This window comes from Miniopterus natalensis, chromosome 1, assembly GCF_054644295.1.
Source record: "Miniopterus natalensis isolate mMinNat1 chromosome 1, mMinNat1.hap1, whole genome shotgun sequence".
Taxonomy (NCBI): Eukaryota; Metazoa; Chordata; class Mammalia; order Chiroptera; family Miniopteridae; genus Miniopterus; species Miniopterus natalensis.
In genome coordinates, this window is record NC_142081.1 from 194316709 (window position 1) to 194338850 (window position 22142).

The 22142-nt window shown below is 47.8% G+C and overlaps 1 protein-coding gene across 1 annotated transcript in view; it reads left to right on the forward strand.

Annotated features, from left to right (window-relative positions):
* The window catches only part of PROM1 (prominin 1), a 79971-nt gene that overhangs the window by 32419 nt on the left and 25410 nt on the right, over window positions 1-22142 (forward strand). The window contains exons 4-9 of the mRNA XM_016221946.2: window positions 3295-3500; window positions 12042-12162; window positions 14365-14428; window positions 15296-15385; window positions 19731-19945; window positions 21837-21911. Of these exons, the coding sequence (XP_016077432.2) occupies window positions 3295-3500; window positions 12042-12162; window positions 14365-14428; window positions 15296-15385; window positions 19731-19945; window positions 21837-21911 (771 nt within the window). The remainder of the gene's footprint in view (window positions 1-3294; window positions 3501-12041; window positions 12163-14364; window positions 14429-15295; window positions 15386-19730; window positions 19946-21836; window positions 21912-22142) is intronic.

Sequence of the window (22142 nt, forward strand, 5' to 3'; positions counted from 1 at the left end):
CCTCACCCAGGAAAGGGGGGGCTGGGGTCACTCAACATGCCCCATGTGACCCAGAGGGCAAAGGTATCTAAACTGCCCACGCCAACATTTTGGATACCTCACTTAAAAGTTAGTATCACAAACATTTTTCTTTGCCATCTCTGAAAATCTGCCATCTGAAAGGATCGTTTCTGGAGTTGGATTTCTTGGGCCAGACAGTTTCAAAAAGATAATCTGGGGAACGACATAGAGCCACCTAATTTTATTTTGCTACATAAGGACATTTATTAAGTCAATCATAATAACTTTGCTTCACTTCACACGCATTTTGCCTCCCTCCCCCCAAAAAGGATCGTCTTAAAAATTGAACAAATTTCTGCTTCACTGCGGGTTGGTCTTTCCTCATCGCTGACCAGTCCCTGTCGCTGGACCACTGCTTAGGAGTGTTGGCCTGAGGCAGTGGCTCCTATTCCCTCAGCTTATCAGTTTATCTGGTTCTGAAAGGGCAAGTATTGGGTGCCAGGTCCCCGGCTGGGCACTTGGGAGAGAATGGTGGGTGTGACTGTCATTGTTCTCAGTCCCCTGGGGCGTGCAGGACAGCCAGTGGCCCTAAGTGGGGTAAGCGCTGTGAAAGGGCACGTGTAGGACTAAGGCAGCGCGAAGGAGGGAGGTACACAGGCCCAGTCTATCAAGGCGGACTTCCTGGAGGAAGGGGAAGCGTGATGGGAACAATATCCTGGACAAGGAGGCATCATGAGGGAGCCCAGAGCGAGGAAGGGGAGAGAGCAGTTGCTTTCTGGAGACGGCAGTGGTCAGGAAGAGGGGGAACGATGCCAGGGTTAAATGAGGTTGGACCGAGAAAAGAGTCCGAGCTAATTGTGGCGGAGGCCCGTGCAATGCTATTAAGCAAGGCAATGGCGCCATCCGAACTTCATTTCAGAAAGGACACGCTGGGGGGCGCTGCCTCTGGCCCCGGGTCCGCGGCAGCGCTGCTTCTCTGTCTCACGAAGTCCGCGTGGCTGGCGTGCTGGGCATCTGTGCCTTTCCCCTCCGCTCCCCTGCCCTTAGCTGACTAGCCTACCGACGAAAGGCCTCTCCAGAAATCCAAATGCGAATTCACGAGCAAGGCCCAGAGCCTGATTCTACCCCAGACACCCTTCCCCTGATAAACGCTCAGTTCTGCATCCCTGCGTGTGCCGATCGCCCTCTCGCGTGACTTTCTCTGCAGCTAACTTTTCTGTTTTCTCGCTGCACGCTGCCGATGCTTTCCGCAAATCCGCAACCGCCTTGGCTTCCACAGCCGGAGAGCGTGGTGCTGGCTCTGAAGGTACAGTCCCTGTCCGCTCTTCCCTGTCGCTCTAACGCCAGCGAGTCGTGACGATGCAGCGCTTTTGCCAGAACTTTCTATCCTTTGTTGTCACGTGCACCCTGATGGTCTCTAAATCATGAGTCTCCGTTTGCTTCTGCCATCGTCTTTAGTCTTCCTTCAGTTGGAGTAGTTCACGGAAGAAAAGTGGCCCATCTCGGCAAATTCAGGTCCTGGTTTTCTTTCAACGCAATCCGTGGAGTGCTCCAGCAATCCTGGTGTTTCAGAATGTCATTTAGGTCCTTTAAATGACCTCTTGTGCTTATGCCGTCTGACCTGATATTTAGTCACATTGGAAAGCTTGTATATCAAAGATAAAATTTGTGTTTGGAGCTAAGGAGAGGATATTTAAAACATTTCAGTACACATTCTCTCCTGGGTTTGGGTTCAGTGTTTCTTAAGATGCAGAAAGGATTTTAAATTCCTTGAGAAACAGTAAATAATTTAGACTATTTGCTGGGAAATGATAGCAAAATGTATAAATGAGAGCCCGGGGTGTCTAGAGCTGGTTTCTCAGTCGGCCAACGACATGAAAACCTCAAGGGAGTGTTAAAAGCGCCCCCAAATAAAGACTCTTCCTGCCTGCGGGTGGGCCTTAGTTTAAGCAGGACCATGTATTTGCTGAACACAGCAACATTCAACCACTTTTTTTCTTTTTAGCATCTTAACCTTTATATCAAATAGATAAGATAATATTGAAATGCCATGTGCCCCCACTGAATACTCTTAAGCATTTGCCCGCAGAGTTAACTGATAGGGACTGAGTATCTGCTGTGTGCTGGGCTCTTGGCTAGTTGTTTTCCCATTAATTCATTTTACCATGTGTCCCTCGCAATATGCTTATGAGGTTGGTGCTACTGTAACATTTTCCAGTTCAGGGAACCAGAAGCCCCTACCGGTGTTGAAAGCCCGTCTCTGAATTCAAGCTCAGCCTTCTCTCCCAAACATCACCTTTGGTCCTCAGACCGACGCTTGTGTTTTGTTTCGCTTTGCTCAGCTTGGCTTCAGGATCTGTTGCTAACTAGCTGGCCCATTAGTGGCAAACTGCCAACCTGTAATTAATTTTCTGCCACTCTTTGAAAATGTCTTGCTTTGTGGAAACATGAAGTAACTGCCTGTGAATTGCAATGAGATGAAGTTTAGTTAAACAGTTGCATTGGTTTTTATTTATCCCAGAATAAGGTCAGGAGAGATGATGAAAACATATTTTGGCCCCATGATTGTATCTGGGACCATGTTGTGCCGGTTGCTAGGAATCTAGGAGCTGTCTGAGGTGTGGGCAGCCAGGCTCAGACTCATGGGAAATGCGTGATGCCACTTATTAAGTGTCTACCCCCTGCCTGGTACTTTACTTGGCACATTATTGCTAATTCTACGTTATCTGCAATGGTCACAATGACCTTACAAGGTATGTATTATTATTCCCAGTATGCGGATGGCACAATGAGTGGCCGTGCCCGGCTCAGGAAGTCTGAGCCTTTTTTCTAAATTTCAATGTATCCCAGATTCTTTTGTAACTGACCATGAACTTGCCGTTAACCGACGCAATCCAAACTGCTTTGCATTCTTGATAACTTCTACTGGTCATTTTTCTGGTGAAAAGCACCCTCTGCGTAGATTCTTCCTTATGCAAGTATTTCTGCCAACATCTGTTACACCACTTAAAAGTAAACCCAATACGTCCTGGGGTTGGACTAGACCCATTTGCAGCTTGGCCCTGCATTTAGACGTTTCCTTGGGAGTGGAAAGAGGACAGTAACCGCTTGGTCCCGTGTTCCGATCACTCAGATCTCTGCTCCCTCTGTTTCAAGAAGGAGCTTCGGTGGGAATGTGCGCAGAGGCCTCTGGGGCCTGCGCTTGGGCAGACAGGCGAAGGAAGGGCCGTGGGCGCCGTGGGGTGTTCCACCTGCCCTGTGACGCACACGCTGTCTCCTTTGCTTGGCTTTCAGGTCATCCACTATGAGATGGGGATTCTCTTCTGCGCTGCCGTGGGGCTCCTCTTCATTGCTGTCATGCCCCTGGTGGGGCTCTGCTTCGGCGTGTGCCGCTGCCGCAGGAAGTGCGGCGGAGAGATGCACCAGCGGCAGAGGAGAAACGGGGCCTTCCTGAGGAAGTGCTACGCGGCCTCCCTGCTGGCGCTGTGCGTGCTCATGAGGCGAGTAGGACCCGACGGCCGCTGGCTGGGCCCTGGCGGGTCAGGAATGGCTCGTGTTTTACTATTAAACCAATGAGGTTACACAAAAGCAACCCTCCCTCCCCCCCAAAAAAGAAGAAAAAGAGAGAACAAAAAGGCTTGTCCAGGGTGCCGAGGAAGCCGTCAGCACAGCAGACGTCGGCCCTGGACCCGAGCTTTCCTGACCTACGTGCTGAGCCAGCCCTCCGCTGTGTGTTCATCTTGAAAAGCATTTGCTAGTTGCCGGGTACGCCCAAAGGGATCTTAAAGGATGGGCACCGTTCCCGAATTTGGGAATTGGAGACTATTGTAGAATGGAATTAGCTTCCTGACAATGTGTCTAAGTTTCTTAAATTTGCAGTTAAGCTGCTACCCTCTCTTGAGGTCTGGGACACAGGTCACCATTTAGGATGTTTCTCCTGTGGCTCCTGCTGCAAAAGTTTTCCAGCTGGCTGGCCACGTGAGGTGCCCTGCTTTATTTCAGGATGGTGGCGTTTTGTTAAGAGTCCAAATCACATTCCTCGGCTGAGGACTGTGCTCTGTGACACTGGCCCCTGCTCATGACAGTCGGTCATCATTCCTCATTTCCTCATTCGCTCAGCCCGCTGTCCTTTAGCCACAGAAGTCAAGCACTGACGTCATGCCTAATGCAAGGCCTCAAGGGACTTTGCTCAGAGACAGTGAGGATCAGCAGTGGGCATCCTCGCGGCCGTTTCTCTAAGTGCTGCATTCGCTCAACAGCCCTGATTAAGGTTTTTCAAGGTTTGCCCTCGCTGGTGTGGCTCAGTTGGTTGGAGCATCCTCCTGTGCTCCAAGGGGTCATAGGTTCGGTTCCTAGTCAGGGCACAAACCCAGGTTTTGGGTTCAATTCCCCCTCCCCCCTCCCCCCTCTCCCCTCTCTCCCCCTCCCTCCTCCCCCCTCCCCCCTCTCCCCTCTCTCCCCCTCCCTCCTCCCCCCTCTCCCCCCTCTCCCCCCTCTCCCCTCTCCCCCTCTCCCCCCTCCCCTCCCCCTCCCCCTCCCCTCTCTCCCCTCTCCCCTCTCCCCCCTCTCCCCCTCTCCCCTCTCCCCCCTCTCCCCCTCTCCCCTCTCCCCTCCCCACTCTCCCCCCTCTCCCCCTCTCCCCTCTCCCCCCTCCCCCCCTCCCCCTCTCCCCTCTCCCCCCTCCCCCCCTCCCCCTCTCCCCTCCCCACTCTCCCCCCTCTCCCCCTCTCCCCTCTCCCCCCTCTCCCCCTCCCCCCTCCCCTCCCCACTCTCCCCCCTCTCCCCCTCTCCCCTCTCCCCCCTCCACCCCTCCCCCTCTCCCCTCTCCCCTCTCCCCCCTCTCCCCCTCTCCCCTCTCCCCCCTCCCCCCTCCCCCTCTCCCCTCCCCACTCTCCCCCCTCTCCCCCTCTCCCCTCTCCCCCCTCCCCCCTCTCCCCTCTCCCCCCTCTCCCCCTCTCCCCCCTCTCCCCCTCTCCCCTCTCCCCTCTTCCCCCTCCCCCCTCTCTCCTCTCCCCCCTCTCCCCCCTCTCCCCCTCCCCCCTCTCCCCCCTCCCCCTCTCCCCCCTCTCCCCTCTCCCCTCTCCCCTCTCTTCCCTCTCTCCCTTCTCTCCCCTCTCCCCCTCTCCCCCCTCTCCCCTCCCCCCTCTCTCCCCTCTCCCCCCTCTCCCCTCTCCCCCCTCTCCCCTCTCCCCTCTCTCTTCTTTTCTCTCTAAAAATCAGTGAAAATATACCCTCCGGTGAGAATTTTTTAAAAATTAATTTTTTCCCCAAGTTTTTCTAAGTAACCAGTATTTGGGAATGTTAGCAGAAAACAGAATTAAACAAAATTAAAAAAAAAACAATTTAAGCTGGCTTATCAGCTGGAGTTCTAGATGCATATTCAAGAAGAAATGCTCCTTGAGTTGGCCATCAGTAGGGTGTGATGTACGCTTTGGGGTGTCCATTTATTGAAATGAATACGCCCTTCGGAAAGGACCGGGCAGCTCGTCACGTGCTGATACAACAGTCCCCAAGTGAGATGAAGTGAAAGAGCAGGTTGCAGGCCACGGGCAGAGCAGGGCAGCTGCAATGAAAGCCGGAAAGGAGGGAGGCACAAGCCCCTGGTTATGTCTGCGTAGAGCACGTGCGGGCGGATTGCCGCGGCCCGGCGACCGCACCTGCCTGTGGGGCAGAAATTGGCGGCTGTGAAAGGGAAGGAAGGAAACTCGCTTTTCCTGCAGGTGAGACTTTTTGCCCCCTCTGAATGCCCTGCTGTGCTCAGTCATTACCTGCTGTACGAGTTACTCTAAAAATTAAACCCGAGCAATCAAAACAGCCCCACAAAGACCAAAAGCCAGCGCATGACCATGTATCCCAGGGCAGCAATATTTTTTAACAAAGACATACTTTTGCTGAAAATAGTGAAATAATAGACTTTAACAATATACTTGTGAACTAGATCCAAGCACAGGCGTTAGCTGATTCATGCACCCTTATTTGGCCACCAGGGTTATTCTGTGTTCTCTCTGCAAGATGAGGGTTGTGGGCATCTCCCTCCCTCCCTCCCTCCCTCCCTCCCTCCCTCCCTCCCTCCCTCCCTCCCTCCCTCCCTCCCTCCCTCCCTCCCTCCTCCCTCCCTCCTCTCTCTCCCTGTTTGTCTCTGTCTCTATAAATAATTTGAATCTGTTTACTCACATGTAATTCTATAAGGCAAGTCAGGATCAAGACAAACTTAATTCCAGGTGTCCCTGTCTGTCTGCTTTGCATTTGAAGTATTTTCAGGAATGTGCGGGCCCTGCAGCTGTTACCTCCTCCCCAGCTACCAGAAAAATGTCAGTTATAGTCCACAGGCCTGTCCGACCCTGTGCCAGGCCTATAGGGCTGCAACCTGCGGCCCTTATTCATGCAAAGACTTGGGCAGCCGAGCTTCTCCCCCTTAGCACACCCTGGAGGGCAAACATGACGCTCAGATGAGAACATGTCATTTGGAAATACTTGCCCTTCCTGTGATCACTGAAGAACAATTGAATAGTTTTCATTTGATACAAATACGTATGATGTAATTGAGGGATATTTTTTATAGCATGTAGTTACTCATTCACCTGATTAAATGGCTTTGGTTTCTGTTTGTTCTTTGTTAGGGTTAGGTTGAGAGTTGAGCTTTGGTATACTGCTAGGCTCAGTGTTAGGGCTGAATTTAGGATTAGGGTTAAGGTTAGGGTTAGGTTTTCAGAATAAATGTTTACGTATGTAATAATACGCTTTCTTTTTTTTTTTCTGAATGAAGAATTGATTCTGTATTGGGTTTCTGTTTTTAAATTGGACTTTTATTTGCATTACGTATAATTAATTATGTGTCATAGTTCACCCTGAATTGATGTCTTCCTTTTAAAACCCCCTTGTAGTTTGTAAGTCTCTTCAACATCATGGGTTGAATAACGGCTATGTGTTATTTAGAAGTAATCAAAATCAGCCCAGAAGAGTGAAGACTGGGGGGAGCACAAACATTTCTGTGATATGATTAGATAGAGGGGAGGAGGGAGTATGTCCACAGAGTCGGCAGGCGAGATGATGGGAACGTGTGGGAACAAAACTAGGGCGCGGAAAGAGAGGGGGGCTCTTAGCCTCTGGCCTGCAGTGACCTCAGCAGGGACTGGGTACTGTTGATCAATAATCTTTATATACGATTTTTTTTTTTTTTTAATTCAGAAACCCAGGCACGGTTGTTCACTGGCCCTTTATCAGGCTCCGTTCTATTTTGTGTCTCTACAGGAAGTGTTACAATGAAGTTGGTTTTGAAATTGGCCTTGGGTGCTCTGACTTTTCATCCACCCTTTTTTATTTAAAAACAATTAGATCTTTTTCTTTTTTAATTGAGAAAGACATAGATGTTAGGGAGAAAGGCCCCCTAGCACATGTGGAATATATGTGTTCAGCGTCTGTGTGAGCTCTTCCAGAGGCAGCCGCGTGTCGGAATTCCAGGCGCGGCCACGTGTGTGCCTAAGTCTGTGGCCGTCGGTGAAGATGGAATTTCCACCTCTCGCTGCAGACGGTTTCAGCAGATGTGCCCTGCTCCAGAAAGAGCCAAGTTTCCTCTTCTTTCTTTCTTTCCTCTGTACTTGTCATCACTAAATTTTTCAGAATTTCATAAAAGGTTATAAACAGCAAAAAGGAACACCCATGCCTCTGTTTCTCCAGCATATTTCTAAGTTCCTGAGTCGATAAATCAGCTCTTGCCAATTACCATGGTGAAAATGGAATCCCAGTCATTCTCAGGAAGGTGGCTATTTTTCCAAGTTCGTTTTTCATAAGGAGGTGATTGTCAATTCCTGGCTCGGAGGCCACAAGGCTCCAGAAAAGAAACTGAGCTAGCATGCCTGAAAATCACAAGACTCTCTTAATTTGAACGAGAAGGCTAGTTATCCAAAGTTTAACAATTATCTTTAAAAAATAAGGGATCAGTTACAGACTGGAAGCATTTATTTGGCTTTCATTGGCTAATTTCATTAAGCCAGTAGAAATTGGTAGAAAAAAAATTGCTACAAATTTTAAAGGTTTAGCCTTACACTTTAAAAGCTTTAAGTATTTGCTCTTAAGTGTCTATGTGAGAAAATTGGTCTTGTTATTGGAATAATGCGTGGGTGGTCTTTCTTTGTTGCTAGCGGGAGTGGGGTTCTTGGGCCACCCCGGAGCAAGCGTTCCCGAGGCCCCCACGGGAGGGTGAGGTGCGGTAGGAAGCTTTATTTGTGTGGAATCACATCCCTGGGTTTCCAAAGTCCCATTTCCCTTAACCCAGTCCTGGAAGAGGTGCAGCTGGGGTCAGCAGAGCCAGAGGCAAAGGCAGTGTCCAAAGTTTCCGTTCCATGGCCGAGCCGGGTCCTGTTCAGCATCAGGCTAGTTGTCGTCCATCAGTCCGTTGTGTGGGGTCCCCATGGCCATGAGCCGTGTGGGCGAGTGCGGGAGCGTGAGAGTCCCGCAGCCCAGAGCGCAAGAGGCAAGCGAGAGCTCCTCTGTTCAGGAGATTAAGAATCTCAAATTTCATGCCCCCGCGGTGGCCACGCCTGTGTCGTACCTGGCCAATGACCTGTTCCCAGGTCTGGCGGGCAGGCAAGCACCTTCCCCTGTCACCCAGACTTTCCTGGGCAAGCATCCTTCCCCTGTCCAGTCCCTTCCCTTAGGGACCTGTGGGGAACAGGCCCGGGGAGTGTTAAACTGCAGCTTCCTGGCAAAGCTGCACAAACCACGTGCCTGTGCTATCTGACCTTCCCTTTGCTCCTTTCCAGTTATGAGTAACTGGGCTCATCACAATGGTAGCAGCCTGCCCATTATAAGATACAGAAGATATACTACTAACACGCCATAAAAATTAAAGTGCCCATCTCCTGTTAGGAATTTCAAGAGATTTTATTGTACTGCATTAAAAAAGTGCATTTTTGATAGCTTTTGTGTTTAAATAGAAGTTTCAAATTAGAGATTACAAACGGAGGTGTTGGTTTCCCTGATATTTAAAGTTTCTTTTTTTTCTTTGATTAGTTGCTAGTATTTAGAAACTGGGAGAATGCAGATTTCCTGGTTTTTGTGGCGACCTTGCAGTACCAGTCTGCCGTCCTGGGAGCATGAGCCCCGATTGCAGAGCAGCTGCCCCCCCCTTCCCCCTTCAGCTCCCATGTCTCTGCCACACTCTGCCCTTCCTGCTCCCTGCTTGCCCATGCAGGCGTCTGAATCTTCCATGCTTAATTAAAATATAAAATTTACAATGTGGTTTGGGCCTGAAAATCAGCTTTGACAGTTGCTGAATTCTATTCCAGAATTCTGTTTAATACAATTTTTAAAAAAAATGACCAATGCTTTCATTTTAATTGGATCCATAGTTGATGAGCAGAAATGTGGGTCTTTTCAAATACCGTACGTGGCATTGAAATTCAGTGTCGTATTGCAACTCATTTTACTGATTGATGATCTTGTGAGTAAAGGCATTTATTCAATAAAGGAACAAAGACAGTTTCTGACTTGGACACTCCAAACATATGGCTAATCTTCTAAATGGACCAAACGAAACAAAGTCTAGTCTTTAAAACCACCTTCATTGAGCACCCACCACAGGTAAGAGACCCTGCATTATGCAAAACTGACAAAGAAGCAGTTTCCATCTCTTTTTAGGGAAATTAAACAGGAAAAAATAAAGACAAAATAGAGTGTGAAGTGAGAAATAGACAATCCGGATTTCGGGAGAGCCCTCTAGGAATTCAAGGCAAGGAGGTTCCATGGGGCAGAGGAAGGGGTGGTCAGTGAAGGCCAAGAGAAGTTGGACTTGCTGTTTGTTTCCCAAATTCACTTTGACTTCTTATATGACACAACGGGTCTGGAGCAATGATGAATGACAGATAACTTGGACATGCTGGGGAGAGAGAGCAGGGGCCCCCACTATGGAATGGTGTCGTGGGCAGGTGTATTACAGTGGTGATCCTGATGTATCATGGATGTCTGAAACTTACCATGATAAAGCTCCAAATACATTGTAATGACTCAACTATTTTCCCTCTGTCCACACTGCTCCAAAGTCATTATTTTGGGTCATCTGGCTTTAGATGGCATGAGTGCCTCACTTAACTATTATTGCTGTGGTATAAGTTGGCCCCATAAATACTGATGCAGACTTAAGAGTGACAGAAATGGATTATAAGGTGCTCCAAATGGCACAAAATATTGTTAACATTTTAAAATATATATATCTTACTGATTTCAGAGAAAGGAAGGGAGAGGGAGAGAGAGATAGAAACATCAATGATGAGAGAGAGCCATCGATCGGCTGCCTCCTGCACGCCATCACTGGGGATCGAGCCCACAACCCGGGCATGTGCCCTGACTGGGATTCGAACTGCGATCTCCTGGATCCTAGGCTGATGCTCAACCGCTGAGCCGCTTCAGCCGGGCAACATTTATTTTTTAAAGAGGACCATCAGCATGGACCCACACTTAAAAAAAAATAAAAAATCTTAGGCATCCAATACCCCTCTCCTTTGTAGCTTGAGAAGCACTTGTTTAATCTGATTTTCCATTTTGTGATACCACCTGAAGCTCACAGGAGGAGAGTGGCCTCAAGCTCACACAGTACGAGTTAATGGCAATAGTGGCAAAATCCTATTTCTACTCTAGTACACATTCCACTGGAACTCATTAAACATGAGAAATATTGTTCACTATTGTGTGTTGCAGACTTTTTGGATTAGTTTGGGAGGCCTCATGGTCCCATGTGATACTGCTGTGGGGAAATGTTTTAGGTGAGACCAGTAACGAGCTCATGCTCCTTGGAATGAATGATGACTGTAAATGGGGTGAATGACTGTCTCCCTTTACCCAGGGAACATGGTTTCCTGGGAACACGGAACTTCTGATGCAAAGATGGACACTTGGCTACCCAACCTGTAAATATATGAATGCATAAAGCCTAAGACATTGCTTCTGGTACAGAAGCCAGGTATTGAGATGCTACCTCAGAATGTCCCCCCCAGAGTTTGCCCATTATTTGCAAAACTCTGTTCTATCGAAGCTTGGTTCTATCCATACCTTCTATTTTGAATGGTTGCAAACTATTTTGTTATTGCCTCTGTAGGTAAAATGGTCCGTTGCTGTGAGTTTACGTAATTCTTCACTGCCACCTAGTGGCTCGATCCCACAAAGCCTTGGTAATGAGCAACTTTAAATGTAACATTTCTAATTAAGGCTTGGACGAACCTAATCAAAACGAACCGACGGGTCAAATTAATTTGTCAGGAGATTGTTAGTAACTAGTCATCATTAAAAGCCCTCAGAATGATTAAATGTATACATTTTTTAGCTTGAAAAATGTTATGTGTTTTTATGTAGGAGAGCCTTTCGTACAGTGATTTTGAGTCTTTACTGATTTTGTGCCGTATGTAAAATGGAATGGCGTGGCAGGACCTCATTGTTTGCAGCTTTTATGCAGCATCTTAAGGCTGAGGTGACTCATGTTGCTTTTCAACCCGGACTATAAGAAAACTAACAAAAAGAGTTAGAGAAACCAAAGCTGGTAGGCCAAAGCAGCCTTATCATTTTGGTATTTTTTCCGACAGTCTTCTTTGAGGGGCAGAGGGGTGTGTGTGCATGTGTGTGTGTGCGTGTGTGTGTGCGTGTGTGTGCGTGTGTGTGCGTGTGTGTGTGCTGCACAGGAGGCTGTGTACCTGCAGTCACATCTGTACAGAGCGAGACTGGTGCACACACTGCCTTGTAAGCTTTGTCCGTTACTAAGGACCTTCGCAGTTTATCTCGAGCATTGTTCCATTTATACGGTCCAGGGTTTAACAGAGCAGTGTGTCTTCTCGGGGCAGACTGGGTCCTGTTCTGTGGCCCACGTGTTGGTGGGTGGATTAGGGGGTATTGGGCCAAAGGAGAGGCTGCAGCAGTGGCTGGGTCTGGGGGGGGGGAGGAAGGGCCTGTCCCTCTGGGGTCCCTGCTCAGGAGCCCTGCCTCTTCCCTGCCCCCGGCCAGTCCTCTGCGGGCACACGGTAGATGCTCTTCCCCCTCTCTGGCTTTTCTTGCAGCATCGGTATCCTGTATGGTTTTGCAGCCAACCACCACCTCAGGACCCACATCGGGAAGACTCGGGAACTGGCAGACAGCAATTTCAAGGACCTGAGAACTCTCCTGAACCAAATTTCATCGGTGAGAACCCCTGTCTGTGTGCCCCTGATGCGTGGAGCTTGGGGCCTGTCCGAGTTCCTGTATATATGTGAAATTTCACTGGGACCTTCTGGAAACCCAGTGAATAAATGTAGACAGGTGTTATCTTTTAATATTTATTTATTTATTTATTTATTGGTTTTAATGTTATTTGATCTAATGAAGATAATTTAATTCTACTGTCAGTTACTTGAACGTTTCTTACTGAGCTACAGGGAGCAATATGTTCATAATAAAAAAAAATAATGCTTTTTATGTGATAATAAAGGGATTGTACAACCCTTTAAATCTTTTCTATGTTTAAAGATTTCAGTACTTCAAGAGGCAAAATAGCAGAAGTTTTTTTTATCCTAGATGTAGTCAAAGGCCTAGCAAGTGATTTCCGAAAGAGTACAAAAACATGATTCAAAATTGGTGTTATTTTATATTATTTTATTAAGCGTGACATAAAATATGGGACATATTGTCAACGTGCTTAAGCGTTTTAAGGGTCTCGTGATTTCTTTTTCAAAAGAAAACCCTTTGGGTGCCATTGTCCGCTTCTGTTTGGCGGGACAGTTAACTCTCTGCAGTTGGCATGAAGGTACTTTTGTAATGAAGCCTTTGTTCTTTACAAACATCCGTTTGCTAATGTCTGTGTAGACTGGGGAGTGGGCACACAGCTCGCACACACACACAGGTTGTCTTTGGGGGACAGGAACATGACGGCCTGAAGGCACCTTTTCCCTGTGTCCCAGTAGCATGTTGATGTCTTGCCTGCTCAGAACGTTGTTTTAAAAATGACCGAGCAGAAGCCAGCGCGAGCATAGGTGGCTGAGCTGAGGGGACCCACCCGGGGAGGACGTGCGCTCCTATGATCTAGCAACGGGCCCGTCGGGGTCTACGGCGCTCCTCACACAGCGTGTGCAGTCTGAAAAGTACTGACGCATTAAGTACTGTGCTAGTTTTTAAATATGTGGTCAGAACTGAAACAGCAAAGAATGCAGGCTTTCTTTTAATACTGAGACTAGAGAAGCTAATTTTATAGCAATACAGAGAGGGAGGTGTTCCATTTCTCCAATCTGTGAATAAAAGTTCATAGTATTTTTATCTGTCACTGTAAAAACTCCAAAGTGAAACCTTTTTTCCCTAAAATGTTGGCAAAATTAAATACATAGCGATCATGGCTGGTGAACGTCAGGGTTGCTTTCATAGACTTGGAAGGATAGTAAATTGTTCTGACTTTTGGGGAAACATGTCTACTTCAGAATATATGCAGAGCTTTTAAGAAGTCGGTGAAAAACAAGGCCGAGAGTGTGTATCGTTGTTTTACAGAGGAAACATACCTGGCCCCAAGCACAGTATGATGTTTCTCCTTACACAAGTCATTGGAGAAATGAAAAGTTAGGTAATGACACACGTTTTCACCGAAGAGATTGGCCACAGTTTTTTAAAATAACAGCAGCGTCGTGCAGGGCGTGGGGAAGCTGCTGCAAAGACGGACGAGTTAGCAGCCCCTCGAGGCAGCTCGGAGCAGCCCAGGAAAGAGGTCCTAGTGAGGGAGGTTATAGCCGGCCTCCAATTCTTCCTAGCCTCCCTTCCAGAGCTGGATCCGTCTACACCCCTCAAACCCGGGCCGGCTCTGTGACTTGCATTGACCAAAAGAACTCAGCAGACGTTGACCTTAAGCTTCCTGAGGCCCCGCAGCCTCCAGCCCTGTTTTCTCACTGCCAGGACCACAGTGTGAAAACAGCCAGGCTGCATGCTTGGGAGGCGAGAGGCCACAGAGAGAGAGAGAGGGGTCCCTGTGTCCCCAGCCATGCCGGCCCCAACCAGACCAGCCACACGACCAATGCACGGAATCCTCAGAAATAACAAATCATGTGTCTTAAGCCAATAAGCTTTGGAGTATTCTTAAGAAGTCTGGGTGTCAGAAAATGTAAACATCTCTAAGAGCCTGCTTTCTTATTAAAATGTTCTGGTTTGGAATAATTTTTGTACAATATATCTCTTTTTATTGTGGCTTTGGACTTTAGAAGAGAAAGATACATGTTATTTTATTTATTTATTTTATTTTATTTATTGAATTTATTGGGATGACATTGGTTAATAAAATTATATAGGTTTCAGGGGCACAATTCTATAATACATCATCTGTATATTCTATTTTATTTTATTTTACTATTTTATTTTACTTTATTTTAGCAAGTCAATTATGCGCTGGACCAGTACACCACCACTAAGGAAAAGGCATTCTCAGATCTAGACAGTGAGTAAAATTTAAAGTTGCCTCGAATTTTTTTTGTCTGTTTTGGCCAGAAGTCGCTACGGCCACCTCCCAGGTAAAATCTGCTGTTTCTACAATTTCTGTGTGAAAGAGGGAAAAACAGAAAAGTGATCCGCTAGAGTCTGTGACACTGCAGCGTGTGACTCGGGATGAGCACCTGGCATTTATGGTGACAGTGCTTTGCTTTCCTGCAGTCACAGGGGCTTGTACCTCGTGTCCCACGTGAGGGAGCAAATGCACGTCTGTCAGGTTCATTGTTAAAGACAGAGCCAGGCCCCGGAGAAGCCCAGGGGCTTCAGAAATAGAGGGTGGTGCGCCCGGCCCTGCGGCCCACAGCCTTGCTCAGGGTGCTCAACCTGGGGCTGTTCCGCCCTCGAGGCAACAACTGGTAACACCTGGAGGCATTTTTCGTTGTCCCAACCAGGTGGGGGGGGGGGTGGGCTACCGGCATCCGCAGGCAGAGACCAAGGATGCCACTAGGAACCCACAATGCTCAAGACAAGCAGCCTCCACAGCAAAGAATTGTCCACCCCTAATAGTGACAGTGCCACTGTTGAGACCCTGGTCTGGCTGGAGACACTAGGGCCACAGGCAGTCACAGCTCATGATAAATGCCGTGTTCCTAGTACATGAAAGACGAGTCTCTGCTGATTAACTCCTCACTGGGGCACAGCAGGCGGGCACCTTGCGAAGCGTCAACGCCCAACCAGGGTCTAGAATAAAAATGGGGTTTCACGGCGGGAGAGCCTAGAGGCCCAGGCGTGACCCCCTGCGTTGCGCAGAGCAGGAGTGGGAGGAGGGGAGAAGCGCGTGGACGGACCCTCACGCTCCCTGTGCTCTTTGATTTAGATGTTAAGTCATTACTTGGAGGCAGAATTCAGGAACAACTGCGGCCTAAAGTGATCCCCGTTCTTGATAGCGTCAAGGCCATGGCAGAAGGTGAGTGCTGTGACAGACAGAAACGGCGGACAGTGTCCCGTCGGGAAGTCTCGGCTTTCCAGGCTCACGGTCCCTCCCCGTGGCTTCCCTTAGAGGCGGCCAGGGCGACAGCCACAGCCTGTGCTCCTGCAAGCAGGCCAGGCGAAGGCACCTGGTGTCATAACGGTGTTTTTTATAGTTGTGTCATAGTTGTCATACTGGTGGTCTACCAGCCATTTGAAATAATAATGGTGGAGTTTTAGGGGCCCGCCCCCCATTTCTGTTGATAAAGTTACTGGGACTCAGACAAGCTCATCTGTTTGGCTGTCATCAGCAGCTGCTCTCACACTAGGGTGGCAGAGTTGGTTACAGCAGGGACCCGGTGGCCCACAGAGCCTGAAATGTTTACTCTCTAGGCCCTCCGGGAAAGCCTGTTGGCTTGTCCTACAGCAAGACTAGTAGCCTGTGGGATTTTACGCTTCAGGGTCTACTGAGTACTCTTTCCTTTTCCCCAAAAGAACAAGTTCTGTAAAATGGAAATATGTATAATATATTCGAAATCACCACAGTCGATGGAATAAGTGAACGAATATACTTAATAAACGAAATATTTGACTGCAATATGAATAATAAAAAAGACCTCCCAGGCCCTTCCAGATGCTGTGTACCAGGTGGCCACAACTCCGTGGGCTGGTGCAGTCCCCCGCATTTTACCAACTCAAGAAAGTACAGCCCCGAGACGGTGTGTCTAGTCCAAGAGCAGGGAGCTGGGCCGCGGTGGAGGTGGGATTCAGACCCCGGCCTGGCTCTGAAGCCTGTGTTGCCTGGACCAGCCTAGATGGCGTTTGGGTCCGCTCGGGAGCGTGAAGATGTAGGGTGCTCCGTGCCGTCCGCAGCAAGACCACAGTGCCGCTCTGGGGGAAGAGTTAGGGTTGTGGACTCAAGAGCCGGTGTGGCCACAGCAAGAGGCCCTGCCCCCCCCACCACTCATGCACTGTGCCTTTGGGATATTGGTCAGCCAAGGTCCAGCTCCCAAACTCTGTGAAGGAAGGGGCTGGACAGAGTTCATGGATGGTCAACTCATTTTGTTTGTAAGATTCCATGTATAAGTGAGATCACGTGACCGGCTTATTTCTCTGCCTGGCTTATTTCACTTAGCATAATACTCTCCAGGTCCATCCATGCTGTCCCAAAGGGTACGAGATCCTTCTCCTTTACAGCTGCGTAGTCTTCCATGGTGTGAATGTCCCACAGCTTTTTCATCCACTCATCTACTGCTGGGCACTTGGGCTGCTTCCAGATCTTAGCTATTGTAAATTGCGCTGCTATGAACATAGGGGTGCATATATTCTTTCTGATTAGTGTTTCAGGATTCTTAGGATATATTCTTAGAAGTGGGATCACTGGGTCAAATGGCAGCTCCATTTTTAATTTTTTGAGAAAACTCATACTCTTTTCCATAGTGGCGGCACCAGTTTCCATTCCCACAAACTGTGCACTAGGGTTCCTCTTTCTCCACACTCTTGCCAGCACATGTCATTTGTTGATTTGTTGATGGAGCCATTCTGACAGGTGTGAGGTTGTATCTCACTGTGGTTTTAATTTGCACTTTTCTGACGATTAGTGACTTTGAGCATTTTTTCGTATGTCTATTGGCCATCTGTATGTCAAAAAAAAAGTGCATGAAAGATGCCATGTGGTTGGCGTGGACCCTGACTTTTTGCCCTATGGTTAACCCAAGTATTCATGTTTGAATTATAATTCTCTCTGGATTAAAAGCAATGAAAACACATTTATTTTTCTCTTCAGTGCCTCATGCATTAGTGTTAAAGTTCTATTATTTTTAAGTCAGGCCAAATAAGTGAACATTTAGCCTCGGGTGTTTCCAGGGCTTTTTAAAATGTGCTTAATAAACTGCTTCAGCCATATTTTTTCTAAAAATTCTCTGCAGGCTTATGTGTTTAGTAGCCTTTTGGGAGAGCAAAAACATGCACATTTATTTGTGCAAATCATATTTGAGCTGCATGCCAGGATCTGTGAAGGAAATGTGCTGTGAGCTGGTATAATGTTAACTAAAGTGGAGAATCTGAAATCTCTCTTCACTGACTTTAGATACATAATACAGGTGATCTTGACAGGCCTGACATGACTCCCAGAGTTATAACCCATTAGTTATTTTATAGACATAAAATGCTTTGAAGCCCTTGGAAAATACATATATATATATTTATACCTCTAGTCCTTGGGACATAACAGAATGTGCCCGTAGCCCAGAACGCCTGTAGACGGTCCCAGCTGGACACATTCCCCAGGCATCCATTTATGTTATCATCCATCATCTGTTGTTGTTGTTGTTTGTTTCTTGCTATAAAATAACTTACCTTGAAGTCAGAGTGGAAAGTGGTAAACCACACGGCGTGAAGATGCGAGGTGTGTGCTGTGTGATGTGAAGTGTCTCGTATGCCCTTTTGCTCTCTGTGGTGTGTTTCTAGTCGCAGCTGTGTCCTTTGTTCCTTGCTTTGCTATGGTATACGTTTATTTAGCCTCTGATGTGAGTGTGTGCCAGCTCCATTCTTTGCCCATAGTTCTGGGAAGTAGGTGGAAGAGATGAGAAACTGAGGCCCAGAGTGACTCTTTGATAAAATCTTAAATATTGTTATAGTCTCTAACACTGTTATGATACAACTGGAGCATATTTAAGAGAAGAGATAGTTTGAAGCAGGGGATCCATGGGGATAGGAGGGGACATCTGTAATACTTTCAATAATAAAGATAATTTAAAAGAAAAGATTTGCTCTTCAGATGAGGAGATAGAATTTGGGCCCCATGGTCATATAGTCCAATCCTGGAAGCCTTCCCAACTCTCATCAAAGCAAGGTGCTGAGGTGCCAACCTGGGGAATGGGCAATGCCATCTCCTAAGGGCAAACCTGCTATAACTACAGACTCTCCTAGTAACCGGGAGATGGCCTGACCAGCTTCCTAACGACAGATGAGGAAACCAAGGTTGAGAAAGGTGAAGGAGTTTTCCAGGGGTGCACTTACAAGGTAGTAACAGAACTGGGGGGTAAGACCTCAAATTACTTTTTTTTAAAAATATGTTTTTATTGATTTTAGAGAGAGAGGAAGGGAGAGTGAGAGAGAAAGAGAAACACCAATTGGTTGCCTCCTGCACGCCCCCACCCCCCATAAAGGGACTGAATCCACAACCGGGCATGTGCCCTGACCTGGAATCGAACCAGTGACCTTCTTTCTGGTGCATGACCGATGCTCAAACAACTGAGCCGCAGCAGCCAGGGCACCAAACTACTTTTGATTCCACAACATGGAAGCATTAAAGTGTGTGCGTGTGTGTGTGTGTGTGTGTGTGTGTGTGGTGGTGGTGCTGTTGTTGTTTTAGCAATCAAATTTACGTGGGAGCCCAGGAAAGTTGGGGGAATGAGTTTTTAAGGACATTCGCCCTTTCCTAGCAACACCCAAATGCAGCTCTGCCGTCTGATTTGTGAGCCTGGAGGACTTAGTCACTCGGGAGAGCAAGGCCCTGTAATTTAAATCTCCCGTCTCTTCCTGCTGGGGCTACTTGGGGCCGAAAGTCACAGCAGAAAAGAGTTGTAATTTGCTTCCTCCCTAATCATGCATGCGGAGCTCTGCGCCCCAGGGAAACTGGGGGAGCAAACAATTTTTAGGGATTTCCTAGTAGAAGAACGTGCCCCAGACTGCGGGGCCCCCAAAATAAAACATGAACTCACTGCCACCGAGGAGGTTCAGTCTGATCGTTCTGATCCCCACGTTTCACGAGGAGCATGGGGCGGTCCCACCATTTGCAGATGAGGAATTTGCCTGAGCACACTCAGGAGCTGGCTTTGGGGACGCGGCGCTCGGGGAAGCTCGGGCCTGCACCTCGACCCGCCTGAGCCCCAGCCCGCGCTCGTCGCTGTCCCTCTGTGTTTAAGTCCGGCTCTTCAAATCGCCACAGCCACCATGTGCGTGGGCAGGATCTGTTTTTAATGTGGGTTAAAACTACATGGGCGTGAAGATGCCAGCTGGTCTGGGCTGGCGTCTTCAAGGCCGGGCGATGCTGGGGTGGCGACACCTTCTCCTGAGGCTGCTGCCCGAATGGTGGCCCGTTCATGCCACACCCATATGTCCCCATCACGTTCCCCAAGTGGGAAGGCTGGGAGCTGGTCGGCGTGGCTGGCAGAGGAGGCCAGCAACGTCCCTGTGTGCCCCTCTCAGACCGACCCTCACAGCAGGCTCCTCTGGGAGCCCCCCAGTGGCACTTACAACGTCACCCCAAGGTCCTTTGTGGGGACTCTGTAGATGAGCCCGCGGATGCCTCTGTTCTGAAGCGGACTATGTGCCCACAGAAATCGTTGAGACCAAAGGCGACCTGTTGAAGACCAGCAAGAGCTTAGGGGAGGCGAAAAAGGCGACTGCAAAAATCAACACCGACCTGCAGGAGGTGAAAAAGGACCTGGAGCAGGCGCTCAGCGACCCTGTGTGCTCCTTACCACCCCAGGACAAGTGCGAGGACATCAGAGCGACCCTGGGCCAGCTGGACAACAGCACCGACCCGGCTCGGGTGAGGAGGCGACCCGCTGCTCGCCGGGCAGCGTCTTTGGGACGGCGGGCGGGGCGGCGCGCGGGTGCCCCTCGCGGGTGCTTGGGCCGGGTCTCCGCGCCTTCCCGGTGAGCCAGCTGCCACGCCGCGATGGCCCCGGCCGCGGGAAGGCGGAGCCGGAGACCTCCCCTTGAGAGCCGTCTGCCATTGATTTGACCCAGCATAGAGTAAATTCAAATAAAAATTAAAAAAAGAAGCAGAATGCATTTGTGTAGACCTTTAAAGTTAAAATACATTTTGAAATGATGGTCCTAGTACATTGGCCACCTATAAAGTATATGGGCTTAAATAGTATATGCTTAAATATAAAGTAATTTCTCATATTCCCAAAGAGAAAATTAGGAAGGAAAAAAAAAAATTGGAGCAACTTGAATATATAAAGTTCTGGAACTTTATATATTCCAGGACTTGGGTATAAGATGATACAGACAAAATAATCATGTCTCCTTATGGTTTTTAATTGATCGAGATTGTGATATATATGTGTGTGTGTATCTATATCTATATATAGATATATAGATATAGATATAGATATAGCTCACACTGATATAGAACAAGATTTTAATTTAGCTCTGTTTTTCTCACTTTCACATTTCATGAACCAGTTTTACTCAGACTCTTCGCATCCAGCATCTGTGTCTGCGTATCTAGTACAGTCACTTTTGTCATCACTAGACAGTTTTTTAGAGCCCAGGATCTACACTTGCGTTTTAATTGAGACCTAGTCCTTCTTAGGTAACGTGTTATTCTGGTCTACTTTCAAGCATGCAGAAAACCTGCGAGAACGGTGCGAGGAACCGCCGCCTGCGCCCTTTACGCAGACCCACCAGTCGCCAACGTTTGGCTCCACATGCTCGATCATCTCATTTCACCCGTTTATGCGTCATGTTCCTCCCGTCCCTCTGTCCGTATTATCACATAAGTGCATAAAGTAATATGCATTTTGCCCTTTTCTTAATTGCTTGGCGGTGAGGTGCAGGCATTATGCCCCTTTACCCCTAAATGTTTCCTAACTTTATATAGCAATGAACACAATTACCAAAGTTAGGGCATATAACACGGACCTAATCCCACCCTCTAAACCACAGTGTAGATTCATATTTTGCCAGTTTTTCTAAAAATGCCCTTTACAACTGTGTTTGTTTTTTTACCTCGATCCAGTCTAAGGCCCAGTCCCGGGTCACACGTGGTCTTTGCCTGTCACGTCTCTTTAGTTTCTTCAGTGTGGAATGGTTTCTGAGTCTGCCTTTTCCTTATGACATTCACTTATTTGAAGATTACAGGCCATTTACTATATAGAACGGCCTTCGATTTGTGTTAGTCTGATGTTCCCTCATGGTTAGATTTAAAATATGCGTATTTGTCAGCACATTACAAAAATGATAGTGTGTTCTTGGTGCATCGTGTTGGTAGGCCCGTGACACTTGTCCCCCTTATTGGTAAGAGAGAGAACACTTTAAGTCCATGTCTGATATAAAATGAAAACTTTATTCCAGACCATGCACCAGCGTAACCACTGCCTGTATTACTTTTAAATGTGTTTTTTAAAAGTTAGTTTACCACTTTATCCAACAATATTCAGTACCTGACATTGTGAGGTCACATCTGCCCAATCTGTGTTAAATCTCTGTCCCTCATTTTCACCTGACTGCAGCAAGAGACCCCCCAACATCTAAAATTGATGCTTAACACAGGCTATTCTGAGCTGAATGTGTTTTCCCCAAACAATACTCTATTGTGCAAAAGAAATTTAGATCACACCCTATAATACAGAGGTCTTGGAGCTTGGGTATAAGATGACAAATGATTTGGAGGGTAACCACCTTGCCTTGTTTCATTTTACACATTCCAGCTCCCACCGTTGAATAAGCCAATTGAGAATATTGATAAAGTTCTTCAAACAAATTTATACAGCCTGGCCCAAGAGGTATGTTTTTTTGGAAATATACAGGAGCTTATTTTAAAGCGTAGACGAATGCATAAGAAAACAGGTAACAGCAAGAAAGCAGCGGGATTCTGCAGAGCGATTACCAAGAAGGGTGAGTGATGACTGTTGGCTTCCTGGTAATTTTGCTCATAATTCCAGCTCAAGAAATTTTTACTGAGCATCTCTTATGTGCAAAGCACCATGCTAGGACCAAGGAGGTAAAAAGAAACA